The sequence below is a fragment of the Neoarius graeffei genome, chromosome 2, assembly GCF_027579695.1.
Source record: "Neoarius graeffei isolate fNeoGra1 chromosome 2, fNeoGra1.pri, whole genome shotgun sequence".
In the NCBI taxonomy this organism is placed as follows: Eukaryota; Metazoa; Chordata; class Actinopteri; order Siluriformes; family Ariidae; genus Neoarius; species Neoarius graeffei.
In genome coordinates this window covers 101,238,193-101,256,216 of record NC_083570.1, presented here as the reverse complement: position 1 = coordinate 101,256,216, position 18,024 = coordinate 101,238,193, and the positions used below count along the sequence as shown (strand labels likewise).

Here is an 18,024-nt window from a genome sequence, read left to right as displayed (position 1 = left end):
TGAAAGTTCACTTTTTCTGCTTCTTCGCAGTGAAGCCAAAGGCATCTAGTTTCTTGCCATTGCTTCCATAGACTTTTTTTTTTATGGCAAACTACACAAAAGCACACACCTGCCATTTTCATCTTTTTGCACCATGAACTAAATGGCTTGCCATTATCGCCCATTTCATTTAGCCAAGCCCATCTCCACTTATTCTTTACCGTTTTGTCGATGTCTGACACATCTGTGCCTTCATTTAAAAGAAGCGCGTCCATGCTGGCAAAACCGAAAGTAATTTGACGCGCTCTAGTGATGGAAATCGAAGGGCCTATGTCCGGTGGCCTTATACGCAGTACTCGAGTTGGGGGGGGGGGGGGGGGGGGGGGGGAGGCATCCCCCTTCTGAAATAAAAATCTCAAATCATTCCCCTTATAAAACGGCCATCCCCCCATCACATCCCTTGGGCCATTTTACCGATTAATGTGGAAATTAGCCTACTATTATTTTAACAAATATTACTACCATTTCAACATTAGAGGCTTTGCGCAGTGATAGCCTACATGTAGCCGGATAAAAAAGACGCATATTTATTTATTCGGTTGCACCGCTCATTCACACCTATACGGAGGTTTCAGTCACTGAAAACAGCTACTTTTGCAAACTCTGGGCAGAGTGGAGATTTCTGAAAACTCCATCTTCAGACACGCGTGTAAATCGGGAAAACGAAGCAACAGCGGGCGAGAGGGCGCGCGCGAATATAATGAGTCATAGGTGTGAATCTTTCACCGAATGCCAATTGTCCCGGTTCTTCATTAAATCGCACGCGCACGCACAAATTCATTCGGTTAACTTTCAAATAACTGTTCTTGTGCACTTGACACCGGAGCCACTTTCCTGAATTTTGAGCTTCGGAGTATTCGCTTCTTTATCTATTTAATCAATGAATTTATTTGTTACATACATTAAATTACTAATGTAAAACATTAGTAGCCTATTTAAGCAATAGCTGTTTTCTCCACCTTTTTCCGACCTTTTGTGCTTAGTGAATGAGACACTTCATTACACTCCACTGACTGACTTCCAATTCCGGACTTTTTTGAAAATGTAAAATATAGGCCTACGAGATGTTTTTTTGGGACTTAATTCGCGTTGGTCCTTCACTATTAATTTTTGAGACTGACGAGGCAGTAAATACTGTGGAATTATTTTCTCCTTACTATGAAGTTTGGCATCTTAAACAAGTGTCGGGAAATCTTGCAGCCCGACTCTGCAGCCTCCAATGTTTAAGCGAACTGCTGAAACCATAATGTTTAAAGATTAAATTGTAGGCTAATCAAACCAAAGAAAAACACAGCCTTTCCAGAACGCTGTCTGCCGAAGCCTGTTTAACCTACAAAAGGCTTAATAGCAAAGGTCTTGCTGCGGCTTCAACTTTTCACCTGATCACCTTTCAATAGGCAAATATCATTATTACTACTACCACAAAAGGCCTAGTATTAGTAGTAGACAAGTAACCTAGTTGCCTAGTAGTAGGACAGCCAAATAGTTTCATCAGTGGCCTACGCCGAGCCTCCCCGGAACTAGACAGTAGCGTAGGCTGTATTTATTTATTTATGCCTATCTAGCGCAACAACTTATTCCTTTACATATACTCAAACATAGCACAAGAAAGGGTTCAACAACAGACAATCACAGCAGCTTGGTGAAGTTCTAAATCACATCGGTGTCAGGCCTATGGGCCTACCCCCCCCCCCTTTTTTTCCCTCGGATCTGCATCACTCTCATTATTGACCTTTAGCGCTCCCAGTTGACGGAAATCCGTCGTAGCGACGGAAAACTTTAATCCATGCTAATGGATGATTAGAAAGCCCTTGTACAATCATGTTAGCACAGCTGAAAACAGTTGAGCTCTTTAGAGAAGCTATAAAACTGACCTTCCTTTGAGCAGATTGAGTTTCTGGAGCATCACATTTGTGGGGTCGATTAAATGCTCAAAATGGCCAGAAAAATGTCTTGACTAGATTTTCAATTCGTTTTACAACTTATGGTGGTAAATAAAAGTGTGACTTTTCATGGAAAACACAAAATTGTCTGGGTGACCCCAAACTTTTGAACGGTAGTGTAAATGCGCCCGATAAGAGCCGAGAGTCAACTTGACCAATCGCAGACCTCTTCCTATTGCCTCGCCTGTGAGCTCATTTGCATTCACGTAGCACAAACTACTTCCAAAAAATTAAAATAAAAAAAAAAAAACCTTTCAAAAGCAGTTTTCCTCCTGAAAGCCACCTAATGGATCCTGAAGCTCGCTGCCAGAAAAGTGTACAAAACATAGCAGATGCTCTGTAGCCTGTGGACAGAGCAGCTAAGGCTTAGACTATCAAATCCTAACAAAACAAAGTACAGAGTCAGAACGGAAGCTCTCGCAGATGAACACAGAGCTCGGATGATGGGTGCAAACAAAAACGCGACAAAGAAAAAACAAAGCAAAGCAACACTAAGATCGAAGAAAAAAAACCCCAAAACAAAACCGGATTAAATCCTCACATTTGCTGCTCGTCTTTGTTGCCTTGGCTGAAGTCGTGCAGGAGTTGGAGTCCTGCTCGTCCTTTTTCTCCTCCTCGGCAGAGGGAGACGGAGACTCCGTCTGGTCTGCGTCTGTTCTCGCATCGTCTGCGTCTGCTCCGCTCTCCATGCCTTCGTTTACAGCAGAGCCCGCGTCTGTTCCCACACCATCACAACCCTCCTCATCCCTCAGAACACCTTTAAGACATTACACAATACTACGATCATGTGATAGTGACATCGCATCACAAAGTTTTATTTAGTAAGCATTAAACTGAGCCAAACGTCATTTAATTTCAGTGTACGGCGTTTAATGATAAAACTGGTAGCTAAGCGCTTTAATATTTTAAATTTCTAAGTTAAACACCTCAAGAACATCTTCGAGTAAAACGGTCTACTTAGAAATTTTATTCAATTCATCATCTATATTATAAATTGCAAAAAAAAAAAATACAAGAAGAAAAATGACAAAGATACACATTTAAAGCAGTAAATATAGAATAAATAAATAAATAAAGAACACAGTTTGATAATCATTACTCGAACGTAGTTAATAGGGTGCATCAGTTGCCCTCACTTTCATAAAATCTGATGCATTTTTGTTTGGGTGTTCCTTTTCACCAATAAAGACATCCTGTAAAATTTTTTGACCATATTCAAAAGTCTAATGGTGGCACCATGAGGTTCATTTTTTGCCAAAAAACGCTTATTTTATGTTTTCGCGTAAGGTTTGAATCACAATGTTGGACTCCATTTATTGATTTCTTGTGACCCAGAGATCATGTTAAGAACCTTTGCAAGGGATTGAGAAGCGTTAATGTGATTCATAATACATTTGTATTGTTTAAAAGTAGTTGAACAATGATTCAATGAACAGCTAAAACTCAAACTGCGCTTGATAATATATTTAGAATATGTACTAAAAATGTGTATCCAAGATATTTGGTATACTCTATAAGGCGCCAGAATGTTTCATGAAAAGTGATCAAAATTTTGTCATAAAAGTCATAAAATAGCAGCTTTTTCCATAACTTTGAGCTCCTGGTGCCACCATTAAACTTTTGAATTTTGTCAAAATATTTCACCCAGTGTGTTTTCTTACCAAAAGGAACATACAGTGGGGCAAAGAAGTATTCAGTCAGCCACCAATTGTGCAAGTTCTCCCACTTAAAAAGATGAGAGAGGCCTGTAATTTTCATCATAGGTACACTTCAACTATGAGAGACAGAATGGGGGGAAAGAATCCAGGAAATCACATTGTAGGATTTTTAATGAATTAATTGGTACATTCCTCGGTAAAATAAGTATTTGGTCACCTACAAACAAGCAAGATTTCTGGCTCTCACAGACCTGTAATTTCTTCTATAAGAGGCTCCTCTGTCCTCCACTCGTTACCTCTATTAATGTCACCTGTTTGAACTCGTTATCAGTATAAAAGGCACCTGTCCACAACCTCAAACAGTCACACTCCAAACTCCACTATGGCCAAGACCAAAGAGCTGTCAAAGGACACCAGAAACAAAATTGTAGACCTGCACCAGGCTGGGAAGACTGAATCTGCAATAGGTAAGCAGCTTGGTGTGAAGAAATCAACTGTGGGAGCAATTATTAGAAAATGGAAGACATACAAGACCACTGATAATCTCCCTCGATCTGGGGCTCCACGCAAGATCTCACCCCGTGGGGTCAAAATGATCACAAGAACGGTGAGCAAAAATCCCAGAACCACACGGGGGGACCTAGTGAATGACCTGCAGAGAGCTGGGACCAAAGTAACAAAGGCTACCATCAGTAACACTACGCCGCCAGGGACTCAAATCCTGCAGTGCCAGACGTGTCCCCCTGTTTAAGCCAGTACATGTCCAGGCCCGTCTGAAGTTTGCTAGAGAGCATTTGGATGATCCAGAAGAGGACTGGGAGAATGTCATATAGTCAGATGAAACCAAAATAGAACTTTTTGGTAAAAACTCAACTTGTCGTGTTTGGAGGAGAAAGAATGCTGAGTTGCATCCAAAGAACACCATACCTACTATGAAGCATGGGGGTGGAAACATCATGCTTTGGGGCTGTTTTTCTGCAAAGGGACCAGGACGACTGATCCATGTAAAGGAAAGAATGAATGGGGCCATGTATCGTGAGATTGAGTGAAAACCTCCTTCCATCAGCAAGGGCATTGAAGATGAAACGTGGCTGGGTCTTTCAGCATGACAATGATCCCAAACACACCGCCTGGGCAACGAAGGAGTGGCTTCGTAAGAAGCATTTCAAGGTCCTGGAGTGGCCTAGCCAGTCTCCAGATCTCAACCCCATAGAAAATCTTTGGAGGGAGTTGAAAGTCCGTGTTGCCCAGCGACAGCCCCGAAACATCACTGCTCTAGAGGAGATCTGCATGGAGGAATGGGCCAAAATACCAGCAACAGTGTGTGAAAACCTTGTGAAGACTTACAGAAAACGTTTGACCTCTGTCATTGCCAACAAAGGGTAGATAAAGTATTGAGATGAACTTTTGTTATTGACCAAATACTTATTTTCCACCATAATTTGCAAATAAATTCTTTAAAAATCAGACAAATGTGATTTTCTGGATTTTTTTTTCTCATTCTGTCTCTCATAGTTGAGGTATACCTATGATGAAAATTACAGGCCTCTCTCATCTTTTTAAGTGGGAGAACTTGCACAATTGGTGACTGACTAAATACTTTTTTGCCCCACTGTAAAAACAAAAATGCATCATGATCGGAGGAACTTTTCATTTTTAGGGGGCAACTGATGCACCCTAGTAGTTAACAATTATTCCACAAAATCTAGTCGGCTATAAGTCATATACGAGGAGATTGGGTGGAATAACTGATTTATTCTATCCACATTCACTGGATTTTAAGAAACAGGGCATTTTTATTTTTAGTAAATTCGACCAGGCTTGTAGTACTCGAGTGTGACTCGTGACTTGGACTTGAGCACTGATGACTCGGACTTATAAATTGGAGACGAGGACTCTGATTTTTTCTTGATTTTTTTGTAACATGCCATAATAATTTGGCATAAGATATTTATATCTACATTCGTTTTTATCCTAATTTGCACACAAGTGCCAACAGCACTACAAACCAAATCCAAGTTCCCTGCTGTGTTGTTCAGCAGGGCCTGAGTCAAAGCTTTTGAGATGCACACAAGTGCGTTTGTGACAATAAAGCACATTAGAGTGTTACGTTTGTGACATGGATGCTTAAAGCTAGACGGCCTTTCAGATTTTTCAAGTGTAGGTCATAAAAAGAATTTCCCCGACGCCCAATTATTTTTGTTTAGTGGACCGAAAGCTCCTGAATTCAAATCACAGACTTTCAATTTTATTAGTTTTTTTAAACAGAACAATTAACGAATTTATCTCCAAGTGGCCCTAAATTCTCCGCTATTTTTTCCTGCTTCACCATGACCCAATACAAGATACTACATCATGCATGACATGGTGGGCTTTCCCCGTTCGCACAAGGCATGGTGGGATACAAATTTGAACCAGGAAGACGCGAAAATGGAAGACGCGAGTGTCCGACTACAGTAACGGAAAGAAAGCGAGAAGAAAAGACGTTATATTATATACGAAGGAAAGGAAACACAGGACCAAACTAATAAATATCGGCGCTCAGCGAGCACCTCGGTGTGATCAGCTGTTCGTTTAGTGACAGAATGATGGAACTGTCAGTGCACGCTCAAAGGTAAACCTGCGCATGCACACACACGGACTTCCTGTCTGCTTGACTGTACAAAGCAAGCGATTTCATGCACATTATTTGCTTTAGTCCCTTCAAATTAGATAAGTTCCCACCCACAGAATGACCTATTTTGTGAGACATTAGGCCATTAGTAAAAAATGTTCTGTTTCCGGTCCACCGGCCGGGTGAGTGCCGTTTGTGCAGTTGACATTTTTTTAAAAGATATTTTTTGGGCTTTTTTCACCTTTATTGGATAGGACAGTGTAGAGACAGGAAATGAGCAAAAGAGAGAGACGGGGAGGGATCGGGAAATGACCTCGGGTCGGAATCGAACCCGGGTCCCTGGATTTATGGTATGGCGCCTTATCCACCTGAGCCACGACACCACCAGGTTTTTTGACATTTTTTTTTCGGGTTCATAAATCTAAACTCGAACTTGACATTTCCGCATTCCCAGGGCTTTCCACTAAGGTTCATACTAGCCAGCCATGACAAATAAGTAGCCAGCCAGGGGGGAGTAAACACAAAAACTCCTGTGCACGCAGTTCCCAGGATTAAATGTATTTTCCACAGACCATTTATTTATTCACTTTACTCAAATACAAAGTAAAATGGCAGTAAATCTTTCTTTTCTTGCGTATTGCATCATGAGGCGTTCCTGGCTTGTAAATCTCTTATTTTTGGTGCATGACACATTCACGCAGCTGAGCATGCTATGAATTAACAACGACAACGGTCTGCAGTGGGGCTACACAATTACACACTCTGCGAGCATTTCTCCATTTGTGTATGAAAATACACTCCAACCACTCAGTTTGGTTTCATTTACAACCAACGGTGTCTTTTGACGCCAGCACGTAATTGAACGAGAGAAGACTGGTTTACCGGAGACAAAATAAGCATTATCTCTGCTTCCGTTCCCTCTGACGGCCCCGACACACTACTGCCTCCGCCGAGTGCGTGCATACACACCGCATGTCGGGGCCGCGGATGAGTTACTCTCCCCTGATCAACGAGTCTGCGGGGAATTTGTGGTTATTATCGGTACAAACAGCGCGAATCACAACTTAAATGAGTGCGGTTCAGTTTGACATTATTGTCAGTCCGTTAGATAAACATTTAATTGTATTAAAATCGAAAATTAATATTTAGAGCCTGTGGGCTACAAAAATAGTCATTAAAGCAGCCGGCTGGACTTGTGTAGTCGGCTGTATGGCCGGCAGCCGGCGCTTGTGGAAAGCCCTTTTCCACAAACATTTGCTTAAGTGTGAAATCGCAAAATGGTATTCTAGCGAACAACAAAATAGTAAAGATTCAGAAAAACAAATCATTCAGTGATCATTTTAATAGTGTAATTTCATCCGAACTCGGCCTAACGCTCGATTTAGAACTACAAAAAGTCCGTGTGTCGGACATTTTAAGTACCTTTGTAAAAGTTTTGCAAATGTTGCAGTCAGCATTTAAAATGCTAACTTAAAGTTCTTGTACAAGTTTCAGTTGATCAAACCGTCATATTTTATTAAATGTGTCTGCTTTTGTAATAAAAAAGTACTAAAAGAAAAAGCAAACAGCACTGCGATTTCTTATCCATCCACATATTAAAAAAAAAAAATCCCTCCCTCCCGACTGAAAATTTTTTTGCTCACCCGGTGGACAGGAAACGGATTTTTTTTTAAGGATGGCCTCAGTAATCACTAGGGTCACGTCACGTCCATAGACTGTATAAAATCAAGTTCAGTGATTTCTCAGCAGTGTTATTTGAACTCGATCAGTTGATGGCAGAATGGAAGGAGGCGGTTCTTCTGGGGAATGCACGCACTCATGGTTTTACCTAGAACCCATGTTTCAGTTTTCTGAAAGGATTCAAGATTCATTTTGTTTTAAATGTTTGCCGAAAATGAACCACATCACGGGCTACAAAAACTCACCGTCCAACCTGCGGGAGCATATTGAGGGATATAAACGTTTTGTTCCAAGAGAAAGCTTGCAATGAAGTTGTCTGTGCTTTTAGAGCTAGCGATAGCGATGCAATAGCTGTGCAGTCTGGTTAGTCAAATGACTTTCTATGCATTTGCCCACCGAGTTGCCGTAGCCTTGCCCACGGCTGATGTTAACACATAGCTAGTTAACTTGGACACCATTAGTTAGCGTGTAAAACAGAGTTACGCTAACATGAATAACGTTAAGTTATCTGAAGTCCTTTCAGAAATACTGTATGTTTTAGCATAATCCTGCCAAATAAACAATGTCGAAATCTTTCTTTTCTAGTAGCGTTAGCTACCCAATATGATTTTAGAGTTTGAAAAGAGTTTGCTAGCATGTCAGGTGACTAGCTAGCGTAACGTTAAACCACCATGATGCACAGCATGCGTTGATTTTGTGAATTCACATTTCTGTCTTTGGTAACGGCGTTAGGTTTTGTAAGTGTTGTGGCAATAATACAACAATGCGTTGACAGAAAATCTACTTTTAATACTTAAGTATTTTTAAAAGCAAGTACTTTAACTTAAGTAAAAATTTGACTGGACAACTTTCACTTGTATCGGAGTAAAATTTAACCAGTGGGATCTGTACTTTGACTTAAGTAATGAAGCTGGGTACTTTCTCCACCTCTGATGTGGACAGAATAAAGCTGGTTATCTTCTAATCTGTTACCTTCCTCATGCTGTTGGTGCACCTCAGACGTCGCGTCGTCCTTCTCAACCAGTTTTCTGCATCGCACTTCTGTCATTTCGCTCTGAAACGGGAGTAACGCTGGGCTGACAAACTGTAAACAACACCACATGGGCTCCAGTCAGTCATGAACTAGTTCTCCAACAATGGCGTGAAACGAACAGTTTGACTGATTTATCAGTCTGTTCACTGCTTCTTAGACAGACACTAGACAAAACTTAATAATTAGTGGTTCACAGCAAACACACACACACACACGTCTGAAGCTTTGGCCAAAGTTGACTTAATGCCCAAAGATATATTTCATCCAGGATGAATAAAAAGACAGTAAAAGAGAACGGTGGTGTGAACACGAGTTCATATTATATTGGATATTAGCTCTGGTCCACTAATGTTGACTAACTGGTCAAGCAGCGTTCCAGGAGCGTTTATATTTCCTATAACCACACTGATGGGTCCGTCTCAGAAACTGCTCTCTCATTTGGGACATTATGGTCAAAAAATAAATTTTCTAATTTTACTTTTTTTTTTTTTGCATTTCCCGAACACTCAATGTTTCTTTTGTCATGTTTAATAAGAATAAAGATAGTATCTTGCTTTATCTGGCCTCCACTGTGGAAATTTTTTTTGATTACAATTCAAATGCTTTTGCAAAATTGATTTCCATATAAAATAACTCCATCATGAAGAATTAAAGCCCCTCCTTCACAGATGAGTGAAAATATTGAATACATATCCTCTTTTTGATTGCTTGGGCTAAAAATGCCAAGTTATGATGGCTGAATTGATTATTCACTTAAATATGAATAATATGATACATTTTGGGTGTTTGATATGGCGGAATAGGACACGATGGAAAAATCAAGAACACACCGGAAAGATGAGAATAACGGCGGTGGTAAAAGAACAGCGACTGTACCGGCTGAAGGTCGCGCGGGTCTCTGCTGCGGCGCGCGAGCAACGGGACATCACTACCGCACCGGACGGAGCGCGAGGCGGGGGCGGGGCAAAATGACTGGCCGTAGATTCTATCAAAAGTTCGATCTAAATTGACCATGGTTGCAAATTATTGGCCAAAACTATGCAAACACTACGAAATATGAAAGTAAGATGAAAAAGAAACATTCTATTGCCTTATACTGCAAGACTAAAACAAAATAAAACTCTCAAAACTCACCTTTTCAGTGATAACGTCCGAACAGATCACCCGCGTAACAGAAAGACCGCAAATGGAAGCACGATCAGCTTCTAACCGTTGGAGTGGAAAATTCCATTCTACACATGCGAATTGTTCATGTGTGTCCTTCCCCGCACACAAATAACACGCTACGGTAAAAAATACACCACGACTCATTTTATAGCTCAGAAATTCATACAAGACCAGCTACCATCGTAACATATTCTGTAAGAAACATATTCTATACCGAACTTTCAGCTTTCATTTTAAAAAACAAAATCGCAGATTTATAACTAAATGTTTATATTGCGTAGTGATTTTAAGTTCCTACTTTTGGCGAGGTAGTGACCTCGACCCTGAGGCTTTCCGTTTAGATCAAAACACACGATCGTATTGGTTTTGGGTTTGCGGAAAATGGAGTTACAACGGTGATGAAATATTTTGCATGATGTTTTATTACGGTTATGATTATTCTGTGAGCGCACCAATCCTTAGGTGGATAAAGTTACAACTTAAAATATAATTAGTGAGAACTGTAGAGGGTGACACGGTGGTGTAGTGGTTAGCGCTGTCGCCTCACAGCAAGAAGGTCCGGGTTCGAGCTCCGTGGCCGGCGAGGGCCTTTCTGTGCGGAGTTTGCATGTTCTCCCCGTGTCCGCGTGGGTTTCCTCCGGGTGCTCCCGTTTCCCCCACAGTCCAAAGACATGCAGGTTAGGTTAACTGGTGACTCTAAATTGACCGTAGGTTTGAATGTGAGTGTGAATGGTTGTCTGTGTCTATGTGTCAGCCCTGTGATGACCTGGCGACTTGTCCAGGGTGTACCCCGCCTTTCGCCCGTAGTCAGCTGGGATAGGCTCCAGCTTGCCTGCGACCCTGTAGAACAGGATAAAGCGGCTAGAGATAATGAGATGAGATAACTCTAGACTTTTCAGTGGACTACAACCTTTTTAAGGGAATGCGATGTAGTCAACCATTTATCATGTCCCAGATCAAGCCGCCATTTTTCCACAAATTTGCAGAATTTTTGCCAAATTTTGAACAGAGTATTCACATCAAAGATTTAGTTTTATCTGTATTATTTCCTTCATCAGGGCGGCACGGTGGTGTAGTGGTTAGTGCTGTTGCCTCACAGCAAGAAGATCCAGGTTCGAGCCCCGTGGCTGGCGAGGGCCTTTCTGTGCGGAGTTTGCATGTTCTCCCCGTGTCCGCGTGGGTTTCCTCCGGGTGCTCCGGTTTCCCCCACAGTCCAAAGACATGCAGGTTAGGTTAACTGGTGACTCTAAATTGACCGTAGGTGTGAATGTGAGTGTGAATGGTTGTCTGTGTCTATGTGTCAGCCCTGTGATGACCTGGCGACTTGTCCAGGGTGTACCCCGCCTTTCACCCGTAGTCAGCTGGGATAGGCTCCAGCTTGCCTGCGACCCTGTAGAACAGGATAAAGCGGCTAGAGATAATGAGATGAGATAACTCTAGACTTTTCAGTGGACTACAACCTTTTTAAGGGAATGCGATGTAGTCAACCATTTATCATGTCCCAGATCAAGCCGCCATTTTTCCACAAATTTGCAGAATTTTTGCCAAATTTTGAACAGAGTATTCACATCAAAGATTTAGTTTTATCTGTATTATTTCCTTCATCAGGGCGGCACGGTGGTGTAGTGGTTAGTGCTGTTGCCTCACAGCAAGAAGATCCAGGTTCGAGCCCCGTGGCTGGCGAGGGCCTTTCTGTGCGGAGTTTGCATGTTCTCCCCGTGTCCGCGTGGGTTTCCTCCGGGTGCTCCGGTTTCCCCCACAGTCCAAAGACATGCAGGTTAGGTTAACTGGTGACTCTAAATTGACCGTAGGTGTGAATGTGAGTGTGAATGGTTGTCTGTGTCTATGTGTCAGCCCTGTGATGACCTGGCGACTTGTCCAGGGTGTACCCCGCCTTTCACCCGTAGTCAGCTGGGATAGGCTCCAGCTTGCCTGCGACCCTGTAGAAGGATAACGCGGCTAGAGATAATGAGATGAGATTTCTTTCATCATTTTATTTCAAATTAAAATCAACATCACCATTCAAAACCGTACAGTTTATTGACCGAGTATATTTAGTGGGGTTCCCCCACAGTACCCAGTTTCTGAGACAGACCCTTATACGCATCGCTCGGCTCATTTTCATCGATAACCCTGCCATTGCAAAGCATCATAAGCTGTCGTGTGATCGAACGAGAAAAACGAACAAATGAATGAATGAACAAACCGGTGACCAGCCTTTTTGTACTTGAAGTTGTTTTACATTTCAATGAACAACTTTTTAAGGACATAAGCTACTAAATGGACCAGCAAGCACATTGGAAACAGTAGCTGTTTACATAAAGCCCATTGTCTATAATAAATTTTCTGTAACATTTGAAACCGCCATATAATAAAATCAGGCAGCACTGTCACCTCACAGCAAGAAGGTTCTGGGTTCGAGCCCAGTGGCTGACAGGGGCCTTTTTGTGTGGAGTTTGCATAGGTTTCCCCCACAGTCCAAAGACCTGCAGGTTAGGCTAATTGGTGGCTCTAAATTGACCGTAGGTGTGAATGAGCATGTGAATGGTTGTTTGTCTCCATGTGTCAGCCCTGCGACGATCTGGTGACTTGTCCAGGGTGTACCCTGCCTCTCGCCCATATGGCCCTTTTCCACTACCCTTTTTCAGCTCACTTCAGCTTGCTTCAGCCCGACACGGCTCGCGTTTCGACTACCTCAGAACAGCACGACTCAGCTCGCTTCAGCCCTGCTTAGCCCCCAAAACTCGCACGGTTTTGGAGTGGGGCTGAAGCGAGCCAAACCGAGCCGAGTGGGGCTAGGGGCGTGAGGAGACACTCCCCTGTGCACTGATTGGTGAGGAGGAGTGTCCTCACATGCCCACACACGCCCCGCGAGCACGCTGGGATCTGTAAACACTGTAAACCCGGAAGAAGAAGAATTACGAATTACGAGAATTTCTGAAGCCTTATGCGCCTCGCCTCATCTATACGCTCTTGCCAGTATCTGTTGGCGTTGTCGGTGACAACAAGCCACAGCACCAAGACCAGCAACACTAACGACTCCATGTCCTCCATGTTTATTGTTTACTATCCGGGTCGTGAGACTACCGCTTAAAAGATCACTGATGTCACTGTTTGCGCCGCTTAACGACATCACGTGACGTCCACCCACTTTCGCTAACTCCACCCAATGTGTCCACCCACTTCCAGCCAGCACGGTTCAGCGCGGTTGTAGTCGAAATGCAACTCCAACAGCCCCGCTCAGCTCGACTCAACCCAACTCAGCACGGCACGGCTCAGCCCAACTCAGCCGCGTTGGTAGTGGAAAAGCGGCATTAGTCAGCTGTGATAGGCTCCAGCTTGCCTGCAACCCTGCACAGGATAAGCAGTTACGGATAATGGATATAATACAATCAATTCAACTGCTTTTACAAAACAGCATACATGATGTCGTGGTTAGCACGGTCACCCCACAGCAAGAAGGTTCCAGGTTCGGACCCTACAGCCAATGGAGGCCTTTCTGTCTGGAGTTTGCATGTTCTCCCCGTGTCTGTGTGGGTTTCCTTCATGGTTCAAAGACATGTAGATTAGGTAAAATACCCAGCCACTGGTGTTGCACAAGCCAGTATGTACTTAGTGCCAGTCTCAAGCACGGATAGACTGGGGAGGGTTGCATCAGGTCTGAAAACATAGGCCAAATCAAATATGTAGATCCGCTGTAACGACACCTAACGGGAGCAGTCAAAAGAAAAAAGAAAGAGTGATATCTTGAGATCGTTGGTCAAAATTCTCCAATTTGAAGTTTGACGAGAAGAAAACCAACAAGAGTCAAAGTGAGTCAAAGAGTCCCATATATACGTTTTGGGTACGTACGTTGGGGGAGTGCCTGTTAGAGAGCACACTCTGCCTAGGCCGTCGGCATGGTGAGGTAGGGTGGCCAGTTCCTTTCCTCGCCGCCTTTTGACTTCCCCAGTGTTTTTCCACCAGGTCCCCATTCACTGCTGGGTGGACAGGGAGCGAGCCCCAGATCCCTGTCGAGCCGAGGCTTGAACCGGGGACCGTTTGCTTAGCAGTCAAGCGCTCTAACCACTTGGCCACCTGCGCTCCAAACCAACAAGAAGAAACCTTCATTTGTCATATGCACACTTCAAGCACGGTGAAATTCATCCTCTGCATTTAACCCATCTGAAGCAGTGAACACACGCGCACACACTCGGAGCAGTGGGCAGCCACACCAGAGCGCCCAGGGAGCAGTCAGGGGTCTGGTACCTTGCTCAAGGGCACCTCAGCCCAAGGCCGCCCCACATCAACCTAACTGCATGTCTTTGGACTGTGGGGGGAAACCGGAGCACCCGGAGGAAACCCATGCAGACATGGGAAGAACATGCAAACTCCACACAGAAAGGCCCTCGCCGGCTGCTGGGCTCGAACCCGGAACTTTTTTGCGACCGTGCCACCCAACAAACAGAGGAGCTGAATGAATCATTAAGTAAAGAGCAATTCCAGCGTTATGGACGTGACACTTGAACTCAAAATGGCAACAAATGACCCAGTGCATGTTTTATTGTCTCCCAGTATTTAAACAGGTGTTGCATATTTTAAGGCTGTACCATACTGGAGAAGTGATAGAACAAGAACAATTCCCATAGTACATCTAGGGCATGCCAGAAAACGCCAATAAAAGATGCGTTATGGATGTGACAGAAAAAGTATCACTTTTCTTGGGTGACTGTACATTTTTATCAAACTCTGTGAAATTGTAAACCTAATGTCGAAATGGAGATATCCGTTTGATAGAGGGGTCCAAGGTGAATATTAAAAAATCTTTGTTTAAAATGTTTTGTATTTCATGCAGAGTTTCGGAAGGAAAAGTCAGCGTTACGGATGTGACGAAATTCCGTTATGGATGTGACGCGTCTGAAATAGACATGGCATATGTTTAGAAAATCAGCAATTTAACCACCATAACCCTTTGAAAAACTCTCTAAATATCAGCTAAAACTATCAAAGTTCTTAAATAATATTTAGGATGGCTATTGTTTTGTGGATTTTAGCATACATTTCTGTGGCTTGTGGCAATAATATAGAATTGTACATGATCAAAGTTGATTTTAGCTTGGGGTTTACATTATAAGAAAGAAAGACTGACAGTGACATATTAGGTTGGTTACAAATTGGTTCAACTTATTCACATCTGTAAAATACAGGCCTAGGTGATATCTCTGGGAGTGGTTTTGATGTATTACATGTTGCTTTATTTTTGCATGGTGAGGTTGACATTTACATGGAATTGCCCTAAAGGAGAATTTCCTTCTCTGACATCCAGGGAAAGTTTTTCCACTGTTTCTGGAAGCACAAAGAGGGGGGGACATTTTGGGACAAAGGGTGGGGCTTGTGGATCCAAACCACGCCCATATACTTAAATCTGAATACTGGGAATAATTTCAGTAGGAACAGAAAGAATTCACTTACACTACCGTTCAAAAGTTTGGGGTCACTTTGAAATGTCCTTATTTTTGAAAGAAAAGCACTGTTCTTTTCAATGAAGATCACTTTAAACTAATCAGAAATGCACTCTATACATTGCTAATGTGGTAAATGACTATTCTAGCTGCAAATGTCTGGTTTTTGGTGCAATATCTCCATAGGTGTATAGAGGCCCATTTCCAGCAACTCTCACTCCAGTGTTCTAATGGTACAATGTGTTTGCTCATTGCCTCAGAAGGCTAATGGATGATTAGAAAACCCTTGTACAATCATGTTAGCACAGCTGAAAACAGTTGAGCTCTTTAGAGAAGCTATAAAACTGACCTTCCTTTGAGCAGATTGAGTTTCTGGAGCATCACATTTGTGGGGTCGATTAAATGCTCAAAATGGCCAGAAAAATGTCTTGACTATATTTTCTATTCATTTTACAACTTATGGTGGGAAATAAAAGTGTGGCTTTTCATGGAAAACACAAAATTGTCTGGGTGACCCCAAACTTTTGAACGGTAGTGTATTTGTTTAATTTTTTCCCTTAAAACAAACAGGAGGTGTCTATTGATGTGTCAGCACTTTATTTTTAAATTATAATGAAGTAGAAAAAAAGGTGAATCTGCATGTTCAGGAAAGAAACTGAGCTTCATATTGGGATTTTTTTTTAATGGTTAGACTTGGAAATATTAATCAAATCAATCTGACTCGAATTGAACACAAGCTAGCTGTGAGTTAGCCATGTGGACAAAAACAATCCTTCACTCCAGCTGTGTGTAATAAACAAGAAGTGATGATTAATTCTCAGCCAGGATCATGAGTCCCTGTGCCACCTCTGTACAAACTCACCACACATGAAATCAGCTTTACTGTCTCCTTCTTCTCCTCCTCCTTCACCCCAGCAGCTCCTTCTGCAGCTCCTTCATCCCTCTGGATCTGATGCTGAACAAATAAAAGGACGACTGGACAAAAACAAACCTCAAACTAGAACTGCACACTCCAAAAGAGGACAGGATTATTCTGCTTGCTTTCCTACTTCATAAAACCCGAGCCGAAAGTTCAGAAATGAAAACAAAACTAGAATTAACAACTTCCTCCAGCGCTCTGCCTGCGCATAAAGTTTGCAGCTCTTCCAGCTACGGATTGCGACGCAGGACAAAATAGTGTTTTCACCAACTTTCGCTGACGGAGTGCGTTTCTAATGATCATCTCTGCGCACGAAACGCGCAGCCACATCGACTCCATTCATAACACTGGGGAACAATTTGAAAAAAATGTTCTGTTGAGTTAGATTTTTATGCTGATTTAAACTAAAATTGGCATGCTGATGACAAAATTGCAGTCAAGTTTTTTCCCCTCCAGATAAGCAAAATTCCACTGATTAGCTGTAGTAAGACTATTTGAAGGTTATGGAAGAACGTTATCAGGGTACATATGATGGCTGACTCATCTCATCTCATTATCTCTAGCCGCTTTATCCTTCTACAGGGTCGCAGGGAAGCTGGAGCCTATCCCAGCTGACTACGGGCGAAAGGCGGGGTACACCCTGGACAAGTCGTCAGGTCATCACAGGGCTGACACATAGACACAGACAACCATTCACACTCTCATTCACACCTACGGTCAATTTAGAGTCACCAGTTAACCTAACCTGCATGTCTTTGGACTGTGGGGGAAACCGGAGCACCCAGAGGAAACCCACGCAGACACGGGGAGAACATGCAAACTCCACACAGAAAGGCCCTCGCCGGCCACGGGGCTCGAACCCGGACCTTCTTGCTGTGAGGCAACAGCGCTAACCACTACACCACCGTGCCGCCCTGATGGCTGACTTGGAACATCAAATGTGATAGTCCTCAAGTTGAACACTCCAGAAAGAGCTATAAATGTCAATTTTTACCTTAACTACTTGCATAGGCAGCACAGTGGTGTAGTGGTTAGCCCAGTCACCTCACAGCAAGAAGGTTCCGGGTTCGAACCCAGCGGCCGGCGAGGGCCTTTCTGTGTGGAGTTTGCATGTTCTCTCCTCTTGCTCCGGTTTCCCCCACAATCCAAAGACATGCATTTAGGTTAACATGGGGCGGCCTTGGGCTGAGGTGCCCTTGAGCAAGGTACCGGACCCCTGACTGTTCCCCGGGTGCTCTGGTGTGGCTGCGTGTGTTCACTGCTTCAGATGGGTTAAATGCAGATGGTGAATTTCACTGTGCTTGAAGTGTGCATGTGATGAATAAAGGTTTCTTCTTCTTGCACACAATTATAATTACAGTAGCCATATCCTTTGTAAAAACATAAGTGTTAAATAAACATTGCAGTCATGCCTGTTTCTTTCATATTTCATTGTATGTCAATATTTGTAAATTTTTATAAAACAAGCACATATCTGTTAAGTACAGTATTTTTCATATTTTTTAAGAAAACGGGGATCCTATAGTTCAA

The 18,024-nt window shown here is 42.9% G+C and overlaps 1 protein-coding gene across 5 annotated transcripts in view; it reads right to left on the bottom strand.

The window, feature by feature from the left end:
* Positions 1-16,716, bottom strand: part of LOC132882072 (probable C-mannosyltransferase DPY19L4) — a 91,148-nt gene extending 74,432 nt beyond the window's left edge. For 3 of the 5 annotated variants that reach the window (XM_060915296.1, XM_060915299.1, XM_060915298.1), the window contains exons 1-3: positions 16,438-16,716; positions 8,907-9,018; positions 2,524-2,739 (exon numbers count right to left, since the gene is read on the bottom strand). In XM_060915296.1, the coding sequence (XP_060771279.1) occupies positions 2,524-2,739; positions 8,907-8,982 (292 nt within the window). In that variant the 5' untranslated portion in view covers positions 8,983-9,018; positions 16,438-16,716. The remainder of the gene's footprint in view (positions 1-2,523; positions 2,740-8,906; positions 9,019-16,437) is intronic. The other 2 variants (XM_060915297.1, XM_060915300.1) reach the window with 2 other exon arrangements.
* Positions 16,717-18,024: the final 1,308 nt, after the last annotated feature.